Here is a 24003-nt window from a genome sequence, read left to right on the forward strand (position 1 = left end):
ATCACTTTAAAATATCATGCAAAACAAAAACCATCAATTAATGACGAGCTACTAACATTTATCTGTATGACTTGAGTCTTTGGGATGGTAGGGGCTGATCTTTGAAATCATCCCGTAATGCCACGTCATCTGATGTCACTGCCGCACCTGCGCAGCCATCTTGTACTTCGAGCGAAGGGGCAGATCGGAAGGAAGGGGAAAAGACAGGACAAAATAATCGGGTTTTGCGCTACATGGCCAGTAATGTCCGTCAAGTGACCGAATCTAAAAACAAAGACAGTTTCGTGGTGTGATTGGAGAAGGTTATAAGTGAAAGTTGCCCAAGTGCCTCGGATTTCCAGACATACAAGTCATCATCACCATCTGATCTGCCCGCAGAGAAAAAAAGAAGCGTACGATCCCCGCTGAACCAAACAAAATAACACCAACACATCATGAATCCAGAATAGTGAGTATTTTTTCGTCTAGATTTTTGTTGCGGTTGTCAGTTCTTGTATAATCCCGCATCGTCAGTGTGTGTAGCTTTGTCTAGCATGTACGGCTAACAAGATCCGGAACAAACAGCGAGTTAAACGGATATTTGCCCATTAAAAGCATTATTTGGAAGTGTCATACGATATTCCCATGCCACAAATCATTGGCAAACGTTGAAGTGTTAAAGAAAAGAAGATCGTTATTAAGTATTTATTGAAATTTCACTATCGCCGTACAGCGTGACGTAATTGTTGTGTGTTGCGTTGCCACTGTGTGACGTCATTCGTTTTACTGACGCGAGACGGAATCCAGCTGTCAAGATGAATATGAGCTCAGATCGCTCTGTTTTGCATGCACCCACTTTATGAATGTTCAACTCGCATGTCATTGTATGTGTCATAATGGCTTTCATTCTGGCTAGTGGCTACGAATATGAGAGCTAAGTTACCAAATGTAATTCTCAACCACAGAAATTAATCTTTATTCGCGGAAAAATTGTGCAAGAAGTTCTTGTTTACTGTTGCTTTCAGTTGTCGACATGGGGGCAGCCTGGCTGTTAGTTTTTGTATGTTTTAAAAATACAGATTTCCATAGTAAAAAAGTGGTTGTGGAAAGCACATTTAACAACAAATTAATATTTGTTTTAAGCAGTTTTAAATAAAAACAGCTGTAAACAAAAATGGATTTCCTTTAGTAAGGCTATGGGTTGAGTTGTTCTTCACCTGACTGACATATCAGTTACTGTGAAACAACACTCTATACAACAGCATGCACACAGAGTCATGATGACTGTTGATGCAACATTTCTCAGCTTCTAATATTAGTTCTTGAATTCAGAAACTGGGATAGGTCGTCCATCACAATTCATACTTATAATGCCTGTCTGTCTGATATCAATTCTGAATCGTACAGGCGATATTATGCACAGCTCTTTCAGGTACTACAGCTCTTTGATCAGTAGGAAGTCCTTATCAATCTAAAATCACTGAGTTTGAGTCATTTGTAACATGCATTTGAAAAAGAAAAACTCGTCAAACATTTATTATCATGAAAAAACATTTATTATCATGAAAAAACATTTATTATCATGAAAATACCTGAAAAGGTTTGATGAACAGCAATATATATATGCTTATAGGCATTTCGTGGAGCTGCAAAAGATACAGCGCATATTGAGTTTGCACTTTGCACAGTAATTCATTAAGAGGCATTTCAAGCAGAATCACGCAATTTATTGTCCCAGCCCTACTGCAAACTATAATCACAACAAACACACGCACAGTCGCACACAAACGTGTGAAAGCACACACACACACAAACACATGTACATGAACTCCAACTTACCTAAAATCTGGCTAGATTCTGTGTTAAAGTTCTTAAGCCTTAGAAATCAGTGTTGCTAAAGTGCAAAAACCACAACAAAACCAACACCATTCAGAAAGGCCCCACACAGTTCACAAAAAATATGTTCACATGACCTGATCAACTTTAATTGTTCCAGCTATAATGTGATATGTTTGTCATTGTTAAGATAACCACTGCAATGAAACATAAAATATTGAGCTGTTATTATGTTAGATTTTATTGTAGCTCACATTTAAGGGAGATGTTTTTTACTTATTGATTATTTCTCTAGTGATTTAAAAACGTTGTTTCATTTCTGTGAAGTATTTTATCTTTAATTCTGTAGTGTTGATGCTCTGTAGTGGTTCTGTTTCCATTTACTGATTCTGTAGTACGATATATATCTTTAATAATTTTGTGATGTTAATTCTTGTTAGCAATTCTGTGTTGTAAATACTTCTTAGTGATTCTGTGATGTTATTATTTTTAGTGATTACTTGTTCAAGCTGCTCCTCATCGGTGACTCTGGAGTGGGGAAGTCATGTCTTCTGTTGAGATTTGCTGTAAGTACAGTCACAGTGCCAGACATCAATTAAAGATCAACCAAAGTAATGCATTCTGAAAATATACAGCTGTAGACCTGTCTGATAGCCTTACATATTAGAATGCAAGTCTGTTTTCATCCTTTTTTGCCTTTTTTCTGTTCTTGCAGGATGACACATACACAGAAAGCTACATCAGCACCATAGGCGTGGACTTCAAGATCCGCACTATTGAACTAGATGGCAAGACCATTAAGCTACAAATTGTAAGCTTCATTCCATGGGTTCTTTCTTCCTCTCCTAGCTCTCATGTTTTAGAAATGTTTTGACCGAAAAATATTTAATATTTAGCGGTGGATAACAGCAGAAATACGGATTGCCGGAAAATCTCATCATTGGCAGGGAAGCGTTTTCTCTTAATTGATGAGTTAATGGCAGGGAAAGAGTTAAGACACACAATGTGCAAACTCATCTGTCAACCCCATTGCTAAGTATTTTCTCCTTACATAAGGCAGTTTCAAAAATGCTGTTTGAAACCGTTTTTTTTCTATGTCATAAGCATGCTGTAACCACCAGCATGTTTACTGAGTAAATGAGGTAGTCGATAATTGCTTAATTTGTAATTAAGTTGAGGTGGGGAGTAATTTGCATATCCATGTTTCAATTAAATTCAAATGTAAGTATAGCTCTATTATACAATTTTAATTATTTCAAGGCAACATGATAGAAGAAGAAGAAAAGAAACCACTGCAAAATTATTACAATGAGTATATATAGAATAGAATATATGGTATATTGCAACATTTATAAATATAAATATATAGGGTTTTAATGTCTGTGACATTTAGTCAATTAATATGATAAACAACAGGCATCATATTAAACTGGACACAACCCTCCATCTTACATGTTTCCACATATACGAAATAAAGCAAGAATACATTTAAACTATTTTAAGGCATGAAGTAATTATTTTCACAGCAAAAAACTATTTGTTATTTTGATGATCAAAGATTTTAAGGGACAAAATTTGTGACTACAGGGGCACTTTAAAGTGAAATTTTTACTGTTAAATGCAGTATGTTTTGCTTTTGTTCTTCTGACATGAACAGTAGATTCACCAACAAGGTTGCATGTAGTTTGGGTTTAGAAAAAGTATTAAAGGTGTTTCTTGTTTCACCTGAAGATTCTGCTGCACATGCTCTCACTGAATAATGTGTCTTTGAAGCGAGAACAAGGCAAAGTGTCTGTATCAGAAGAGATTGTGTGTAAACCACACAATCTCAAACAAATATTTTAGAATAATCAGGATTCATCAACAGCAGAACAGAGATAAGAAGAAATGTATATGGAAAGTTTATAATGAAATCTTTTCTGCCCTCATAACTATGTAATTATTAGTGAATGAGACCCATAATGGCTTACATTGATGGAGGAAATTCGAGCCCATTACATTGAAAGCACTTTCAAAGAGATTATACGTGTGTTATACCACTTTGAGGCTTCTTGTTTTTATACTGATGGACATTTTTCAATAATGGTAACATTTGTATACATCTGTCTCATCTCTTCTCAACCCTTTTCCAGTGGGATACTGCGGGGCAGGAACGGTTTCGTACCATCACCTCCAGTTACTACCGAGGAGCACATGGCATAATTGTGGTGTATGATGTCACAGATCAGGTGAGACATCATCAGATTCTCACTTCCGTTGTTTGGGGAAATGTCAAGCCTGTTATCTAATTTCAATGCAGTTTTGACGTTTTGTAAAGACTTTCAGAAAAAGACTTATCTGTTTATAATTTTAATCTTTTCTGTTCTTAATAAAGAAACACACTTGACTATGTATACTGTGTAAGGCTTGATGAGTTTTAGTGTACTTATGTATTGCTGTTCTTCGGTTTTACTAAACTCATTTGTAAGTCACTTTGGATAAAAGCATCTGCTAAATGTTAATATTTAAAGTGCTCTGATAATGTGACCCTGCCTCATCTAAACAGTTTCTCTTTCTTTTATCTCCTTACCGTTCTTCTTGAAGGAGTCGTATAATAATGTGAAACAGTGGTTGCAGGAAATAGACCGCTATGCAAGTGAAAATGTCAACAAGCTCCTGGTGGGGAACAAGTGTGATCTCACCACCAAAAAAGTAGTGGACTACACAACAGCCAAGGTATTAATGCATGAAAGTAAGGCTAGATGAAAGTTTGGAACAGTTGAGCAACAGTACTATGCTGTTTGCAAACATTTGAGCACTAGATAGTTGTGTAGAAAAGTAGATAGTGCCCCAGTTTAAAGTTTAACAGTCTGTACAATTAACCACTGAAACGAGTAAGAATGCTTTAGTGTCGACCTGACATAGTTACAACTGTTCATTCTTGAATTTTGATTTTGCTTATTGGGGCTTGTATACAGCTGTATGAGCTCTTATTAGACAAAAGCTCTTTTTTCTTTCATTTTGATTGTAGATTTTAGATTGCAAATTTTACAAACTAAGTTGCCTTTTTACACTTATATATGACTCAGGAAAGGATCACTGTTATAAGTACTAAACAGGCCTTACATAGCAACCACAGAGCAACAGCTTGGAAGCTACCCATAAGACCCTAGCATTTTTTAAGACAATGTACAAGTATTAAAAAAATCAGTTGTGTTTTATTCTGAGTTGTTTCCTCTTGCTTCACAGGAATTTGCTGATTCTTTAGCTATCCCCTTTCTTGAGACGAGCGCCAAGAATGCAACGAATGTGGAACAAGCCTTCATGACTATGGCTGCCGAGATCAAGAAACGGATGGGCCCTGGAGCAACAACCGGAGGTGACAAACCCAACCTGAAGATTGAGAGCACTCCTGTGCGGCAGTCTGGCGGCGGCTGCTGTTGAAGAGCTTATACTCGCACACCCACAACCATCCCCCCCCCACCCTCAAATACAATAAGCATTCTCACAAGAGGAACCACTGCATTAAGAGCCAACGGTCTGATAGCCTCATGGCTTGTCTTTGAAATTGAATCTTCCTTTATAAAATCACAGGACCTGTCTTGTTTTTATTTCCCTAACCTTGCCTTTCATAAAACACCTATCAATTTCCTGTTCATCAGTTCACCCAACATCAATAGCCCCACCCCTGTGTATTTGGTGACTGGAGCTTTGGTACATACATGCAGTCATATGAACGTGTACAAAAATGCAGTTTTGGGGTGATGCTATTAAAATGTCCTTTTAAACTCCACTGGACAGTTGGCATTTGAATTGAATTTAACTTATCTCTCTTGTATTTCTAATCATACACACACCCACAAGTAGTGATAAATAATCAATCAAACGATTGAGGTTATGTGGGTGAGGGCATGGGCTTGTTCGACAGGAAGTCAAAAGAGCATACACAGTTGGCAATATTCTATACTTGTTCTCATCCTACTAGTATATTATTGTTACTATGGTGATTTTTAAGACTGATTGTTTTTTTCTGTAGTCTTTAGTTTTTCAAATGAAGGCTTGTACAAAGGCTTACTGCTGTCAAACGACTTGTCTGATTAGGGAGAGGGAATTTTTTTGTTTCAAGTCTGGCTTTCGGTCAGGGGTGTACTGTAGGTTGGTCAATGAAAGCTACTGTTCCCTCTGCAACTTCAGTGACTTCTGAGCCTATCGCGTGTCCAGGCACCTGCAACTAGAGCTGAACACATGAGTATCTTGAACCTGGCATGTGTTGATGAGGTTGCTATCCCTTATCTCCGTACTGTTTTACCATCCTGTTGAGTTAGAATTCAGTTTAGGTCAGTCTTTGAAGTCCTCGCTGCTGCCAAAAACGATCCATCATGCATTATAAGCATGTGTGCTCACAATATATTTGTAATTATTTACATGTAAGGCAGGAAAATTAGAATACTGTATTTGTGGAGGGCCTTTACTTTGCCACCATTTAAATGTGTTCTAGTGGAACCGGTTTGTTGTGCTGTGTGTTTGCGTGGGAATACTGTGTATTGCATCTGGAAGGAATATTGGGACTGACTGGTTTTGCAGAGGAGACCGGATATGACCTCCCATATTCCTTGATAAAAATATCCATGTAGATTCAAGCCATTGGACTGAACCATAATTGACGTCTGTAGATACAGTACTTACTGTGGTGGGTTCTTTCTCAGTTACTTAAGTGAGGATTGCAGAAGCTCATTTTGATGTTGCCTTTGGTGACTGGAGAGGGTCATATGAGTCTGGTTCTACAGTTTAATCCCCAATGCTCAGCTTCATGCATTCAGAAATTTCCTACAGTAGATTCATCTGTGCGAATCCAAGTTCTGCAAAGATTTGTTGGCCTGACGACAGTGTTTTTGACCTGGCTGATTTATTATGTATAATATCAATCTTGATAAAGTAGTTTGTAAACTTCACTAGTATTAGTGTGTCACGCTGTCTTGATTAGGATAGTTTCTCCAACATCTGTCATATTGTGATGTTTGATCACACTTAACTCTCACTCAGCCAGTGTAATAAGAGTTTTTTACCACTAACACCTGCCAGTGCTAACTTCATTGCACATTTTCATCTAATTTTCGACTAATAATCTGTGGTGGATTTAGATGCAAGGATATTTTTTGTAACTTAAATGGTTGCGTTGGGTTGGAGGGAGCAGTAGCAGGGTTAACGGTGTGTGCAATGGCTGGAACGAGGGCCTGGGGAAGAGGCAACTGTGTTTGGGAACATTCCTTCGTTTTTTAACTGGTCCATCATGGATCTCTCGTTGCGTCTGTGTGAAATTAAACAGTATATGAAAGTCTCATTTAAAAGTCATGCTCATTCACACACTTTAAACAAGTGCTTTTTTGGGGGGGGGTCTGAACGGTCATGTTTTGGTTTGCTGTTATACCGATTTTTGATCCATGAATTTCTAAGTTTTGCTGTAATACTTTGTGTCGGTTTTCAGAAGGATTGGGTACAGGATGAGGGTGACTACAAATAGGTGGGCGGGGGGCGGTTGCTTATGAATGTTATAAAATATTCTTATTGTTATGCTTTGTCTTTTTCATTTTTACTCATGTCATTTGCACATCTCATTTATGAATTTAGACAAGGCGATGGTAAAATGACAAGCACCTCTTTAGGAGTTTCACATGTTCTTTCTCTGTGCCCTTTTGCTCGCTCACCCCAGTGCCATTTCATAGCTGGGTTTGATCTTGTTTTTCTTCTCTGTACATATTATAAATATATATAATAAAAAGATCGACATGAGACTTAAAAATGGCTTCCTGGTTGTTTTCCTATTGTGTTAAGTGAAATATTATTTGGGGGGGTTTACTTGTGCTTCACTAAAATATGAGTTTATCAGATGCTGGGGAGAAAATGTTAAATGTCTGGCTCACAGTTAACCCTTTTTGTTATTAGATTACTGTAATTATTAAAGAGTATAACAATCTGTCTGTCATATTTGAGTACTTGACAGATTTATTACATATTGCATGCTTCTGCTCTGTCTCCACACCCACACATATTCAGAGGGAAGGGTTTACATGTGTATTTGGGGTGGGCTAATGACCTTGAGTTATTATAGCCAGTTAAAGAAGCTGCAGTCAGTATGCAGGACTCCCCTAAGAAAGAGTGCAGGAAGGAAATGAGAAGATACAGCATGATTCTGTCTAAATTACAAGTTTGCCAGATCTTCACAATCTGTGAAAATGTGATGTTAACATACCAATGCGTATGTGAATCATGCAAAATTTAAACCATTGTTTATTTAGAACCAGATGATAAGTGGTTCAAAAGACGCTCTTTTTTTAATAATTGCATCATTTTAGCTCTAGCAGAAAATTTTACATAAAAATATCAAGAAGCCTGGGTTATATTACATCCTCAAATCAAAAGGAAATTTAACAAAAATCATATTTTGCTTGAGGTTAAATATATTCTATTTTAAGAGAATTGCAGTTTTGCCTTGTGATCTTTTTTTTTTAATTAAACACTTATCTAGATACACAAAATTCTTATAACCAAAAGGCAAAATATCATGGTAAAATTTAATTTAAAATCAAATCAAAATAGAAATCCCTGTATTACAGAAAACAAAATAATAAGAATCACCATAGAGAATAATAACAAAAATCTAAAAAAATAAAACAGCTGGAAACTAGTTTAAATGTGCCAAAGAATTCATGATACAATATTACATTGTTTTCTGATATCAACGTGCATCTCGCGGAGATCAATTCTGCACAAAATGTGCTAATCTCAAACAAGCCTAATCTGTTTCACTCGAAAATACGTCACAACATGGAAGTAAAAATTATCACGACTTCCAGTTCACAGGACTTTCAGAAACACAGTGTTGGTATAGTCAATGTCAGGTGAAATTCTTGTTTTTTAGCAAACTATTTTAGAGTTATCAATCTTCCCACATTCAAATAGTAAGGATACAGTCATGTACGATCAAAAAACTGCCCAAGGTGTTGCAAAAAAGTAACATGACCTTCCTTTAAAAGTGACTTTGAATCTACTTGATTAGGTGCATTGTGCTCTTGCATGAAAGATGTTGCATATGCACAATGTCCATTTACATCTCCCTCTCTGGTGTAAAGCTATGCTTACACAAACCAATCACAATTCATGTTTTCAGCTTTTATTTCATTTTTTTATATTTACATACGCTGCATCACATTACAAACTATGTTTCCTTTTCCCCCACCTTGGTCACAAGCTCTGACTTTATGTTCATTCTCTTTATGTTCATTCTCCATCTTTCACCTATTCCCATCAGTCGACCGGCCCTTGGAAGATGAGTTTGATGTGGCCTTGTTCTCCTGTCAGCCACGTTCCACAGAAAGGACAAGCTGCATGGAAAGCATGCGTTCCGTGTGGCAGTGGAATTTGACTCCAACCTTGCACTGTCTTTTCTGAGCACACATGACCACAAGGGCAGAACGCATGTGTTGGGGGGCCTGCATCCAGGTATAGACCCCCTTCGCACCCAAGCCAGAGGGGTACGTAGGGGCCCACTCCTCTGCACATGGGACACTCTCGTTCTCCAGAAGTAGCTGGAGCCGTTCCACCACCCCCACTTAGCGCCAAGGCAGAAGATCCTGCTTTGTCTTTTCGAAAACCCCAATTGTGGTAGCCATGCACGTGGCCGCAGTTCATATAGACCCATGGCTGTTTCTTGTCTATAGTGGCGCGTTGGGCCAAGCTTGGGAAGGCAAGCGTGTTGAAGCCCACAGGGCACTGGGGACGGGCGGCATTTAGTTCTTGGCGAAGAGACTCAAGCTGTTTTAGATTTGGAGTGTGACGAAGACCGCTCGGGGTCCGCCAAAGTAGAGTTGCCCCACAAAGGTCGATAAGTGACCCATCTTGAAGCATGTTTGATTCGTTCTCTACCTGTGAAGCACAAAACGCACACATTAAGGATTGTCAACATTTATGGCAAATTAGTGCACCAAACTGTTTCAGGAAACATGATTTCAATTAAACAAAGCTGAGCAGCGTCAAGGTCAAGTCAGTTATTGACAATGCTCCTGGCCAGCTATTTTAACTAGAGCAAGACCAAACTCTGCAAACATGGTACATTCCAAAAACATTTCAAATCAGCAAAAAAAATCTGTCTACCTGGTCTGATACCCTTCAATATTTTTTCCTTAGTTAGTAATGTTAATGTACATTTCATTTACATTTTATTAAGTTCTGCATGTACATTTTAAGTTTCCTGTTTTATACGGTTTCCTCTTTTCTTTAGGCCCATTTCCGTATAAGCTGGAATGATACTGTATGTCAGATTTAATAGGATACCGGTCATATATCATGCTAATTGACTATATGTATCATAGTATATACAGTATAGTGGGCTATCTAGATACAATGTCTGCTCATTAAGAGTGAGGGTAGATGCAAAAGCTGCTTTGCAACAATGCAAAAGGTAAAACGTGCTATAGATATAAATTAAAATGAATTAAGGGGCATGCATGTTTTAGGTCTTTTTAGTTTATAGGGCGAGACTTACATATCTATAGATGCCCTACTTTCTATAATGTCTCTGGCAGAGTTTAACATTTTGATCAGCGACATTATGTGGCAACTACTACTAGATATGCAGACAGTGATTCGGCTCCTGATACTTTCAACCAACAACACAAAGCTTAACCTTAAGTGTAAAGCGATTTCTTACCAGCTTTCCTCTCTGCTGGGCAGACCTAGTCTCTCGAAGAGCAAAAACATTCCCACATACTGAGATCTCCCTCCATACCCCTGGAGCGGGTTCGGATACAAATTCTCCCGCTGGATGCATTACCAGAACCCCATTGGTTGTTAGTCCATCCATCAAACCATCAGAGGTCCTCCATTTAGCAGCACGCTCCTAGAAAATCAAGCATATTGAGGGGGATTATTCGTCTATCAATATCAAGAACCCACTACGCGATAAATAAGAGTGATGAACTAGTCGCCAATCAACAGTTGTTCATAATGCATGCATTGCATTCTTAAATATATGAACTGACTGAAATTTGTGACAGCAAGTAGCGATAATGAATGATATAGACACCATTGTCTTTTACACAACACACCTACTACTTGGAGCAGCATTATGCTGTGGGAGTCTGCAATACTGTATTTATACCAAACTTGAATACAGTATCAGTATCTTTCGCTCTCTTTCCACCCTCACAGACCAAAAGTGGGCAGAGAGCTTGTCAAGAACGTAAAAGGCCGTAGCCATGCATTTGGTATGTCATGCATTACCGCCCAGTACTGTACCAGTACTGTTCTTAAGGTGTTTATGTATTTTTAACAGTTAATGTGAAGTATTAAGCTACAACCATTGAGGTAGTAACCATCATTTGATCACTGCCATGTCACTATCACCGAAAGAAAATTTGGAGCCTTATTGTTTGTATGACTAATGAAAAGTTTGAATATGTGATGCAATTTAGCAATCCTTTATACCACACCCCCCAGCCAACATCATGTCTGGTCCTATCCTTGTAAATCAAGGTCCCCAAAACATGTTCAAGACACAACACCTCCAGTAAACTGGCATTTTGTAGCTTTGGGAACTTGATGGTTAAAATTAATACCTTAATTAATCACAAGCAGGCTTTAAAGGGATAGTTCACCCAAAAATGAAAATTCTGTCATCCTTTACTCACTCTCATGTTGTTACAAACCGGTATACAATTTCTTTGTACACAAAGAAAGATATTTTGAGGAATATCTGTAACCAATAAGAGGCTCCATAGACCTCCATAGTATTCTGGGGCCTCTGATCGGTTTGGTTACAAACATTCCTAAAAATATCTTACTTCGTGTTCTTCAGAGCAAATAAATTTATACAGGTTTGTTATAACATGAGAGTGAGTAAATGGTGACAGAATTTTCGTTTTTGGGTAAATTTCCTTTAAACAGGCAAAACAGTAGGGAAATGATGTGCCTGCTTCCTTTGTTACTTCCACTGCTCAATTCCAAAGTAACTAACCCACAGAGCCTGTATGATGATCCTTTCTGATACACAGATCTTGTATAAGTAAATGCTGTTGTGACTCACCCCAAGAAAGATGTTTTTGGAAGAATCAAAGCCTGCGGCATATATCCGCGCAGTGTACGGAGCTGTACGTTCGCACATGATGCGGCAAGCGTAGCGGGAGATCGTGCTTTGGGCCGACTGTCCTCCCTCTCCATTTACGCCACCCTGCCCTCCACCGCCACTGCTAGATGTGTCTGTCACCACAAAGTCTATCATGCTCTCTGTAGAACGGCCAATCTTGAAAAAGACAATAATAGAAGACATCAGATATGAATTTCCAGTAAAAAGTCTTTTCTGCACAGAATTCTACGATAAGGAAGAGAAAAAGTGTACCATAAGCTTAATATGATTTACCCAAGTAGGGCATGTTCCTGGATCAACATCCTAGTTGGTCCTGGAACAACATGCCTATTAATCAGATTTTAGAGTTAGTATTAAGGGTAGACATAGCATCAGGCTAAGGGCTTGGATTAGGGGCTCAAAAATCATTAATATTAACCCATAATTTTAGGGGTAAATTAGGATTAAACCTAGGTTGGCAAAATTCTGGGAATTTTTAAAGTTGGAAAATTAACAGCAATATATATATGGAATTATATAGGAATTAATCGGAATAAACCAGAAATTTGCCAAATTGCAGGTTAGCCTATAAATTAACTGAAATGTAAAAACACACTGCAGCAAAATCTTGGTTAAAATAAGCAGATTTAATGCAAAATTCAGTTAAATTTCTAGACTGCCTGTTCTTTCACATGCATATAGCACAACACCGCAGGGCTTTAGAGGCCACAAACCCTGCATGCAAAGTGCATTCCTCCATCACATACACAGATCATTTCTGTGTACATTTCATTTGAACAGTAGTGAGCAGTTGCAACAATTGAATTTTATCATTTCAGCTGCATCCAAATTAACTTACAGTACTAATAGGGAACATCACAATTTATCGTACAAGTCAACAATACTCAGAGTAAACCAAGTTTGAAGAATAAGCTACACTTGGGTATAATCTTGTAGTGCATACAGCTAGTTACTGTTCTTGCAGGCAGAAACATAGGAAGCTTAAAGACATTCATGACAAAAAAATTATTTGTAAACTGTAATGAAAAATAATAAGGTGTAAATAGGTGGTTATATGGGTTTTTTCATTTCCTGGTACAACGTTTTGCCTACCTGAAACATGTCTGTGTTGGGATCATGTGTATATTCCACAATAACAGAATGACTTCGGGACAGTGTGTACGAGATGCTGTGCTGGCTTTTGTTGCTGAGGGCCTGCAAACACACACAGGAAAATCTAATTCTACTTAATTCCAATTTTTTATGATTTTGTTAAAAAAGTATTTTTGTACTTTTAAGTAACTTTGAAAAATATGGCTACATTTTTTTTAAACAATGACTTCTATCTGTATTTAAAGTGCAATGCATTTAAGTTTGTTTTACTTGACGGTTACACCAATGACATTTTGAGACATTAAATCATATTTGTTGATCACAGAATAAACATTTTGATAAAGTATAAAACCATCATTAATACAAAGATTGGGATCATTTATAAGAACTTTCTAAGGCATCAAAAGACATCATTTGTCATTTAAGGCCTGTTTTCATTCATCTTTATTAAATCAGTGTTAAAGGCAGGATAGGCAGGAATTATCTAAAAAAAAAAACTTTACAAATTTGTTTAAACTTTCTTTATATACCAATACATAAGTAAAATGTAAGTACCCTGAAAAAGAGAGTATAAAAATCGAGTGTCTGTAGACTTCTCACTCTGAACTGACTGAAATCATCTTCTCACTTCCCCCTCCCTTCTGGGTTTCTTCTAAAGCCACACCCCCAAAACTCATGAACGCGGTGGGAGAAGCATTTACCTCAGACTAATAATACACCTAACTTTATCACTATGAATATAAACAAATAGGATGGCTTTTAGTACTCACTATTAAGCCAGTGTTTTGCATGGAAGAGTTTCCGTGATGATTGTTGACTCTGATGAGGACTACACCCGGAGACAATACCGCTACCGCATTGTCGACTCGAGGAAAAGCCACTTGATATTTACGCTCATTTGATTGCTTCGTTTATTCCTTCGTTTGCCTTCGCTGACTGGACTGGACAGGTACTGTGAGTTCTGAATGCACATTCTCTGCCATACTTTTGCTCTTCCTAGAGTGCCTTGTGCACGTTCAAATCAATCGGGTGTGCACCTGTGTGGGCAGATCCCATAGCAACAGGGGTGGTGCCATGGTCGCGAGAGAGAGTGATAGTCACGCAAGCCAATCATTTGTTTCGTCCCGAATGGAAATAATGAGCTGTGTTTAAAACAGTCGTGAAAGGTCTACAGACACTCGAGGTTTATACTCTCTTCTTCAAAGTACTTACATTTTAATTATGTATTTGTATATAAAGACAGTTTAAACAAATTTGTAAAAAATTTTTTTAGAGATAATTCCTGCCTATCCTGCCTTTAATAGTCATTGGTTAGATTTAATACAGAAAAGTCCTTATTGTTAATCCATAATGATACATTTCAGGAAAAATCATCTCTGTGATGTTAAATTTGTCACCTTTGATACCAGAGGTGTTGACACATTGTGGATAACATCAGGTTTGACGCCATTGGCTTTGGGTCGTTTGTAAAGGGCCAGCCGACTCCTCCTGCGGCCCTTGTCCCCACTAGCTAGCGAACCATTATGCCTGCATGTAACAAGACCACAAGAGTTTGATTTAAGCGAAGCTTAGCACTGCTTTGTATAAAAAAAGACAAAATAACTTAGGCTTAAAAGAACAATAATTGTGTCCTTTTTTGAAATCGTTTTATGATACTGATGATGTTTTAAAAATAGGTTTAAAAGAAAAACATTTTTTATATGTTTTTAATTATTGTTGTTGCAGTTCCCTAGTTACTTCCAGACTCTATAAAAGCTCTCCTTCCGAAACACACTGATTGGATAGGCTGTCCCAGTCTGTTGTGATTGGCCCAGCCAATTGTCATTTAGAGGGTGTGTGGGAAATGTCCCGCCGCCTTACCAGGAGGTGCATGCTGTAGCTTTTAGCTGTAAACAATGGCTGCACTCCAACGGCAAAAACAGATAACACAAGCACGACTTTGTTTCAGAGGCATGTTTTCATTTTGCAATTGTTTTATACATTCAAAGAAAAGGTTCACAAATACAATACAGCTAGCGGGTGTATGTTAATCTTTATCGAATGTGAGTGGTAAACAGAGACTTGTGAAATAAGTAAGTCTGCAGCTGCACATCCACAATTAGCCAGTGGATGGGCATCATGCAAATGTGTTATAAGTCTACACAGAGTCAAACCCGTAGCACAAGTAACTGAAGGACTACAACTGTAGTTCACAGCCTTTTACTGTCCAAGAAAAGCGATTTCTGGACTTGCTTTAGTGTTGGCTTTGTAACTTTGCAGATCATTTACATGTACAAACACACACTTACCAAAGGAAAGAAAAAAAAATCAGGAAAAGTATAATAGATGCACTTTACATTAGAACCTGCATCTCAAAAGCTGACCAAAAGTAAGACCATTGGCAGGTTCTTAAAACAAATCAATGACATTAATCCATGTCTGTGTCAATACTTAATACTATGAATGGAGTCATGAGTTGTCCTCAAAATGCCTGATGTAGGTCTTCCAGCATGTGTCAATAAGGGGAAAATCTCATAATTCATCCAGACAACAATCAATAGCGCAAATGGGCTCTCTCATTCCTTTGCTCTGTCATTTTGGAAGCGGTACAAAATCTACTTTGTCCTTTCTAATTTTTTCCAACTTTGTTTAGGTTTAAATTCTCCTCTCACCCCTCCTGGCACTGGAAGCATTCATTTTTCTTCTCAGCTCCATGGCTGTGTGATTTAAATGACATCTTTGTTGGCAATCAAATGAAGTGTTTTGCATCCACAGCTGAAATCTAAAGATAAATAAGGAAAACCAGCCTCAGGTACACCAGAGCAGCCAATTGGCTCCAGTGTAGAGGAGATTATTATTTTTTGCAGAGTGCTAATATTAATTAAACTCATATTTAAGTCATTTTGTCCTTGAACTCAAACTGAACTTCTAGCTAATTGCTAGGGGTGTGCAAAATATGTTATTCAGATTATTGGATCTAACAGCACAGCTCTAATAGATACAGGTACAGTTAAAGGGGTGATGAATTGAGAAATGAAATTGTCCTTGATTTTTTCACAAGAGGTCACTGTACTATAAAAACATCCTGTAAGTTACAAAACTCAAAACATTCTCATTAATCCGAAACCAGTAGGACATCAAAGTGCAACGAGAAACCGCTTCCGCAGAAGATCAACACCTACTTCTACATCATCTGAACAGTTGAACACAGACTTTTTATAAGAAACTGAACATAGGAGATGACGCAGTAATCTACTGGATCCGACAGTAATAACGCAAAATCCCTCAACTTTTTTTGTAGGAATGTGAAGGCTTTATTTAATCCTTGCTTAACAATTTCCTTACATCTTTCCTTTTAGTCTGCTGGGATGTTCACCTACCCCAATACAATCAGCTCTCCATACTTGACGGGCTCCTTGTCCTCAGGACAGAGAGCATCATGGGACTGGGATCCTGAACCCAAAGGAGGTGATGGCTGGTTTTTGTTGCAAGATGGCCGTAGCTCAAGGGATGGGGGAGGGCAAAGAGCTTCAGAGCTTCCCTCTAAAACCATCTCCAACAGAACAGTTCAAAACTGCAAGAGAGGAGAAAAGATGTTGTTGATCATCCTCATGACCACATGTGCTTGTTTTCTCTCAAAGTAAAAGTGCTCATCAATTTTATTTACTAAGCACAGCAGGGACAGGAAATGGAAAAAATATAATTCATATAATGCATAAATCAGCATCATATTCCACTTACCCGATAGTTTACCTGTAGCAAAACAATAACTGACATGTAATGCATCAGCAGTTACGAATTTATTTTATCAGGTGATCCTATGAGAACAGCCTAAGATATTGTGTCTGTTTCTGCTGTGTTGTGAAGTCAACAAGCAGCCCACCATCAATTGACAAACTGCCGGGAAAAGATTTAACTTATCCCATGAGAGTAGCGCACACACTCCACAAACACACAAACAAGTGCTTGAGCACAAAGGAGTTCTTTGTTTTTATCTCACAGACTTAATAGAAAAACAGTTACAGCAGTCAAAAGTTCAATACTAAGAGTAAAGACCACACCAGTTTATCTGACAATTAGGCGTATCTATCCATATTTTCTATCTGTTTGTACTGTATATCTGTCCAACTGGGATCTAAGAAAACAACAAACAATATAAGAACCAATGTAAAACGATATATGATATGAAACATGATCCAACAATAATGATATAAAATATGATATAATATTTGGAACACTATCACCACCACTTTTTGAACAAAACTAAACGACATCCATACAGAATGAAAAACACAATTGCACAACAAATTTAGCAAAACCTCTAAAAAGAAAAGCACATTAAAACAAAAAAATACAATACAAATCAACTGGTTCTAAGGAATATATTCATCCAATTCTTTCAAAGCCCAATGCATCAACTTATTTTGAGTCAAGTGTAAATCCTTGTCTTCACTGGAAGATGACGGACAGCTCATATGAGCCAATCACTGCTCTATTATGGCACTGCCTGGCTGTAAGTGTGCAGTTGTGAGATGAGAAGGTAGGTAGGTGAGTGGGTGGATGGTTGAGTAAGGAGAGGGAGAGAAAGAGAGGACAAAAATAGAAATAGCATGGTGTTGCAGGTGATGGAGAGGAGCAGTGAGGAACAGTCAGATAAAGAAATGCAGAGGAAAGAAAGAAGAGATGCATTTCTATATATAGTGCGGTGTAGTTTACAGTATGTAAAACAGCAAATTATAGATAACCCAAGATTACTAGAAATGCAGAAGCAATTTTACATGCAGGAAAAAGAGATAGTATGTGTGTGCTGACACTTGGCAAGGTGATGGATTGTCTGCTCTATGCCATGCACTTTCTAATCAGCCCACAACCTGGGGGAAAAATGACGGAATGAGAGAGATATGGGATGGCGATCAAGCGCAATGGAAGCATATAACAGGTTGCTTATGAGATGACATATTTCAAAGCACAACAACTTATACGACTTCTGCCAAAGGGACTAGTGGCTATAATAAATTGACAAGCAGTGTCTCTGACTGCTGTTCTTAACACATTATTGGGTGCCGTATCAATAATTCATCGGGTTCTGCTTTATTAAAAGACTCACAAAAGGCCCACAGTGCAGGCACCTTTAATATATTTTTGCCTCCTTCTCAGACAACCATGTCCTTCCTCTGGTCTGCTATTATCTCTGTTTATACCGTATCATCTTTTGCCTCCTCATTTCAACTCTCCTTTTCCCCCACAACCATCTCTGCTGTGTCTGCAATGGGGTGAGAGAGTCCAGAGTGTGCATGAAAGTGTGAGTAGAGTAGACTGAAAAAGAGAGAGAGAGAGAGTCTGCCTCATCCATCTCTATCAAGACACAGATGAAGTGGGTTCTAAATATACACACACAAGAAAGTGATCTCACAAATAACTTATAAGGCTTACACTAGTCTTGGCTTGCCAAGCTTAATTCTTTATAATCCATATCTGCATTTCAGCAGATCATTAGTTATTTTAGAGTTTTCTCTGTGCTGCATTTTTTGTGCTTTAAATATCTTAACTATTGGCACAGTTGTCTATAGTTGTCTGGCCATTGTGTTCTGTTTGCAAAGTATTTGGAAAGCTACTCTGAATTTAGTTTATGTGGCAGAATGAATATGTAGTACTATTTACATTTTAATGCTTACATAGCAATAAATAATAGTTTGCAACATTGACTCATTGACAAAAAAAGCACATTAATGACATCAATGATTAATGTCACATTATCATAATCTTAACAACAATTGTCTGTTGTTTGTAATAACTGTGATAATTAGATATTGTTTACAATGTCTGTTTGCAGACTTTGCTAACGCTGTTTGCAATGTGTAAATGCTATGAGATGCCAGGAATGCATTGACCTGTCATTTATACCTTTGTAGATATATTACTGCTGTGTCAGTAGACCATAGGCGTAGCTTGACATTTGAGCTTGGGGCCCAGACTGGTCTATCATAGCATCTATACTGGAACAAGTGCAATGATTTTTACAGCTAACAAAAGAATAAAAACATTTTTGCTGTAACTACATTAAAATAACATAGGCCAAATGTTAATAAAAATGTGATAAAAACAAAACATGATAATAGATTTCATTTTTTTTCTAACTGTATACTTTCAGAAAAAAAAGTGTAAACTATACCTTTCTTTCTATTTTCTCTGTCAATATAAGGCAATCATAAAAACAGATAATTTTTTACCTAAAAGTCAGGTAATACCTTTCACTCTCTCACCTGAACCTTGCCATCTCGTTTTTAAAAAGTATTTCCATATTTGGGTATACTGAGGGTTTGTTGGAAAAAACTTTAATTCATTGTTCATAAAATGTTCTTAAAATATACCAAGGACAGTGTCCAAACAGGCTGGAGGAGAGAGAACTAAAATTAGCCTTTAGCTAATAATCTCTGCATCAGATGACGCTCTTTAACAGTATTCACATTACATAACTAAACAGACATTTTCACAGTAATAACAAAGCTACTGTATAATGGCCAGCACTCTCTCTTAGAAGATTCAGGGTTTTTATATGCAGAATCAAATATTTCAATTTTTCTTACTGTGTACCTGCCTTCCCAATCGCAGACCCCCTCCCAGAATTTTTTTTAGATGTCTCCTTATAAAACATTTGATTCAACTCATCAGCCTTGGAAGGAGGATGATGAGTTGAATCATGTTTTGTACAAAACAAAAAACAGAATGGGGTGTTTCCAAACAAGTCAAGATGAGGAAGATCTAATTAAAATGTGTTGTTAGGCACAAGTAAAGCAGAGTTTGTTATGGATTTTGAGCAATGACACAACTTTAATTAAATTAGAATTATTTAATTTATTAAACAATTTTAGTTTTTTCTTTTATAAAAAATGGCCAAATAATCTTAAGCTATTTTGCACTGATGCCAGACATCACCCTTATTCATCTATTATGAATAATCTAATCTTTTAGAGAAAAAAAGAGGAGAAATAATGAAGGGAGGTGTACTATTTATTTATATCTATATATTATTTTATATAAATGTAACTTTGAAGACAAACAGTTATGCATTTTTTTGTAATTCCACCACGTGTCTGTATTTTTGTATAAATCCCTGTTCACAAATGAGTGAATTGTTTTCTTTATGATCAGCCGTTTACAAAAGTATGTATTAACTGTCAACCATATGTAAATCTGTTGTCTGCAGCGTGTTAATTTCATGATCTCTATTGCCTTGGATTTTAACAAAAATAATAACAATTTATCTCTGGTGTGAGGGAAAGCTTTTGTCTGCATAGACTGCAGTCTGCATCAGTGTAATGTTGATGCTTATTGCATAATTAATGTATAAACACCATTTACAACAGTGTTGCCCGATGTAATGCCATTATCTTTTTAGTATAAAACTTAAAACTATAGGAGCTTCTATGTCATTTGCAATGTGCTGTAAAACTGTGGTTTGCTGCACACGTGTCGCGTAAGGCTGATAATGGAGTGTGTCTCCCAGTGCTGTCTGACCCAACTGCTCCTGTCTGTCTGAAAAGAAGAAAGTGCTGCAGCAACCAAATGAAGGAAATGAGAGAATGTACAAAAAGTTCTGCCCTTTAGAGGTATTGAGATTCTGACACATGATAGTGACCTTCAGGGGCAGAGAACTCAATCATCAAGAGCTTTATCATTTACACTCTTCCTGTTTGTACAATACATCAGCATTTACAAGTGCATGTCAGCCAACTTTTATGTGTGTATCACCAGGGGCGAAAATCTCATCTAAATGTTGGGGGGGACAATAAACATAAAATTTTTCAAGAACAATTTTTGAAGGGGACACCAATAATACAGGCAAAATTGTACTTGCAAGGAAATGGGTACAGATAGAAAACGTTTCTCTTTCTCTATGAACGGACGCAAATTTAATTTTAATACATATGAATGCAGAGGTGAAAAGAGTAATACAATTTTCTACTTAAGTAATAGTAAAGTTACTTTAATAATATTTTACTTAAGTAAAAGTAAAGTTACTGGTCTAAAAATCTACTCAAGTAAAAAGTCATTTTAATTTTAAGAGTTACTTTTTTACAGCGGGGAGAGGTTTCTAGTATAGTTCACAAAGGAAGGATATATACATCTCAAACTATGTTTTTAATTGTAAACATCTCTACAATTAAAGTGCAATAACAAATGTTAATAAAATAAAAAGCTTTTTATAACTAAGAAACATTTATGGAATTATTTAATGATTTTTACAGGTGAGTTATGCACTTTTGAAGCAAAAATAATATGAGGTCAGCAGCTAGTAAATACAATCATTATATGAAGGTTGTAATTGATGTATTGCTGGTAACATACATTGTTATTAAACTATATACATAAATGAACATATAATGAGATGAGTGCCATGGCTATACACTATACATCCTTTACACGTTTATTAGCTCCCAGACCTGTGTACCTGATGTCTTTCAATCTATCTCTCTCGCGCTCTCTCTCTCTCTGCAATGTCTAATGATCTGCGCATTCTCGAGGACGTTCTCAAGTTGTTTGACTTGACGCGAAGCTGCTAGACCTCGGAAGATAATGCGCATGTATTAAAAATGCATCGTGCAAATTAGCGGTTAAACACGGTCGGCAATTCTCAAACTCCGTACTCAAGAGCATGAACCCTACCTGAATGAAACAATCGCTTTGCGTCAATGGCCAGGGGTTTCTTTCGTAAGAATTGAATTGAGGGTCTGCATTAGCCTGCGCCTGTCTCGTCCCTCTCCATGGTTCTTTTTGCGCGTTCCCCCGCCCATCAATCAATCATCCGACCGTGGCGCGTCTTTATCACCTTACTTTTTTATTTATTTTTACTCAGTAACGGATATGATTTAACATGTAGCGAAGTAACCAACAATACTTTAAACATACTTAAGTAAAAGTAAAGTACAGATTTTAAAAACTACTCAAAGTAAAAGTACACAAAAAACTCAGTTACAGCAAGGTGAGTAAATGTAATTTGTTACTTTCAGCTCTGCCTCACCTCTGCATGAATGCATAAAAATGTTTTCTTGATCGTTTATCTGCTTCTGTTCTCAGAAAACGAAATATGTTCATGTTTATATGTCAAAATAGTCCAGTTTTAAAACATATGAGGATAAACTGATAAGTGATGGGAAACGTTGTATTGTATATAGCTTATTAACGCGTCGGCTCCGTACACTTCTCTACCACCGGAATGTGTGGTGGTGAGGTAAAAGGGGCGTGGGCAGTGGACCAAACCACTGTGAGGCAAGGGAGGGGGAATCCAAATATTTAAAACGTTTTTTTGTTGTTGCTCCGTTTGCATTTGTATTGTTTCACTTCTTACACAACTAGTTTAAGTATTATAAATCATTAAATTATTTTCAATACACATATTCTAATGATAATTTAGGGGGGACAACCCTCAGATAGGGGGGGTCCTGTCCCCCCCGACCCCCCCGGGATTTCCGCCCATGTGTATCACCTCATGTGTGTTACAGATTCAAATACAAATGATATTTTTTGATATTTCAGTGTGCTGATTAACTGTAGAACAAAACTTACCTTATTGTGCAAACAGGCAGCTAATTAATCAACAATGAGAAATGTCTCCTCTTACATGATAAAGTGAATGCTGTTCATACACACCCACAACATCACACAGATAACCCATTTCGTACATATTATATGAATATGTATATATATATATATAGATTTTTTTTATTTGAATGAATGAATGATTGATTATTTAATATGTCAGATAAGCTAAAAGGGGAAAGAGGGTCAGAAAATCCTAAAAAAACCTTCTATGTTTAAGGCAAACATATTTTGTCTTTTCTGGATGTGCCTACAGTATAATACCTCGCTAACTACAGTAGTTAATATTTTTGCGTTGTTTTAGTACTTTTGCAAACAGGTTGTAAACCAGGACAAAATCAATTAAATATTTAATTATTAAGTTACAATGTAAGTTAAGAATCAGAAAGACAGAAAAAAAATTATGTAACAGTGTTGCTCGTATTCGGCTCTTTTGATACGGGATGACCTGTAGACCAACCCGTGCACTCAAATCAGTGATTGCAGCGGATTGCGTCTCAGTCACAGCAGCTGATTCGAATTCTGATTATTTAGTTTCATTTAAATTAGAATTCTGAGACGTAATCACACAATACTAGAAAATGCGTTACTATAAGTAAAATGTGTAACGTAAATATGAAGTTAGGCCGCATTTTATTAATGACATTTATTTAGTGTCAGTAATTGCAAACATCACACACGCTTATTCGCATTTCTATTTCTTTTAATACGTCATACGGACAGTTCAAACGCTGTTTATCATATACAGATATATTAAATAACATTGATGTACAAAATGTCCCATTTTTTTTATACCAATCACTGCTGTTGCGTGCCATAATTCTATAAATAAACTTATTTATACTAAGCCATTTGACTAGCAGCCTTAAGGCCTAATAAGTACTCAGGGGATTCCACTGAACGCAAAATAAATGAAGATATCACGCATCCAAATAAATATAGCACTAATAGGGATAAAACAAAATACTACATTTCGGCACCAGACCCATATGGCTAAACATATTGGCAAACCATTAAGCCAAACTAACTATTTAAACACATACCTGATGATGTTATAGACCCCTGCCTTAAATATCCTTCGCTTGTCAATCCCCGTGTGGCCTTAAAATAGGGCGTCGTGTTGTTAATTCATCACACGTTGTGCTAAACTGGCTGGCACGCTCATCACGTCTTGTGGTTTGCATTGCCACAGTCCGGTCTCATCGGTTACACGGTAAACAGCGCGGATCTTAATTCAGGAGAAGAATGTTTTCTGTCTTCAGTGTCTTGCATAGACGCTCCCTTGTCACGCCCATCTCTCCCTCACAGATCTCTCGTTAAAAAATCTCCGTAAAGGTTTTGCCCTCGCCCACATCATTGCGTCTCTGCGGTTGGTTAGAATGCCACGACTCGCGTAG

At 37.2% G+C, this 24003-nt stretch overlaps 2 protein-coding genes across 3 annotated transcripts; one reads left to right on the top strand and one right to left on the bottom strand.

Moving 5' to 3' along the window:
* The first annotated feature begins 138 nt into the window (after positions 1 to 138).
* Positions 139 to 7594, top strand: rab1ba (zRAB1B, member RAS oncogene family a). The gene is made up of 6 exons (XM_065269716.2): positions 139 to 448; positions 2309 to 2381; positions 2531 to 2626; positions 3948 to 4043; positions 4399 to 4530; positions 5044 to 7594. Exons 1-6 carry the CDS (start codon positions 435 to 437, stop codon positions 5236 to 5238), a joined length of 606 nt encoding a protein of 201 aa, XP_065125788.1. The 5' UTR covers positions 139 to 434; the 3' UTR covers positions 5239 to 7594.
* Positions 7595 to 8949: 1355 nt separating this feature from the next.
* Positions 8950 to 23903, bottom strand: peli3 (pellino E3 ubiquitin protein ligase family member 3). 2 transcript variants are annotated; one of them, XM_065269712.2, is made up of 8 exons: positions 23650 to 23903; positions 18136 to 18322; positions 16387 to 16580; positions 14425 to 14554; positions 13028 to 13129; positions 11876 to 12091; positions 10502 to 10690; positions 8950 to 9717 (listed from the first exon to the last, which is right to left on the bottom strand). In XM_065269712.2, the coding sequence occupies exons 3-8, from the start codon at positions 16557 to 16559 to the stop codon at positions 9100 to 9102; spliced, it is 1428 nt and encodes a 475-aa protein (XP_065125784.1). In that variant the 5' UTR covers positions 16560 to 16580; positions 18136 to 18322; positions 23650 to 23903; the 3' UTR covers positions 8950 to 9099. The 2 variants fall into 2 exon arrangements, with proteins under 2 accessions (XP_065125784.1, XP_065125783.1); XM_065269711.2 differs by lacking the exon at positions 18136 to 18322 and having other exon boundaries at positions 23650 to 23902.
* Positions 23904 to 24003: the final 100 nt, after the last annotated feature.

This window comes from Paramisgurnus dabryanus, chromosome 2 (assembly GCF_030506205.2).
Source record: "Paramisgurnus dabryanus chromosome 2, PD_genome_1.1, whole genome shotgun sequence".
Classification (NCBI taxonomy): domain Eukaryota; kingdom Metazoa; phylum Chordata; class Actinopteri; order Cypriniformes; family Cobitidae; genus Paramisgurnus; species Paramisgurnus dabryanus.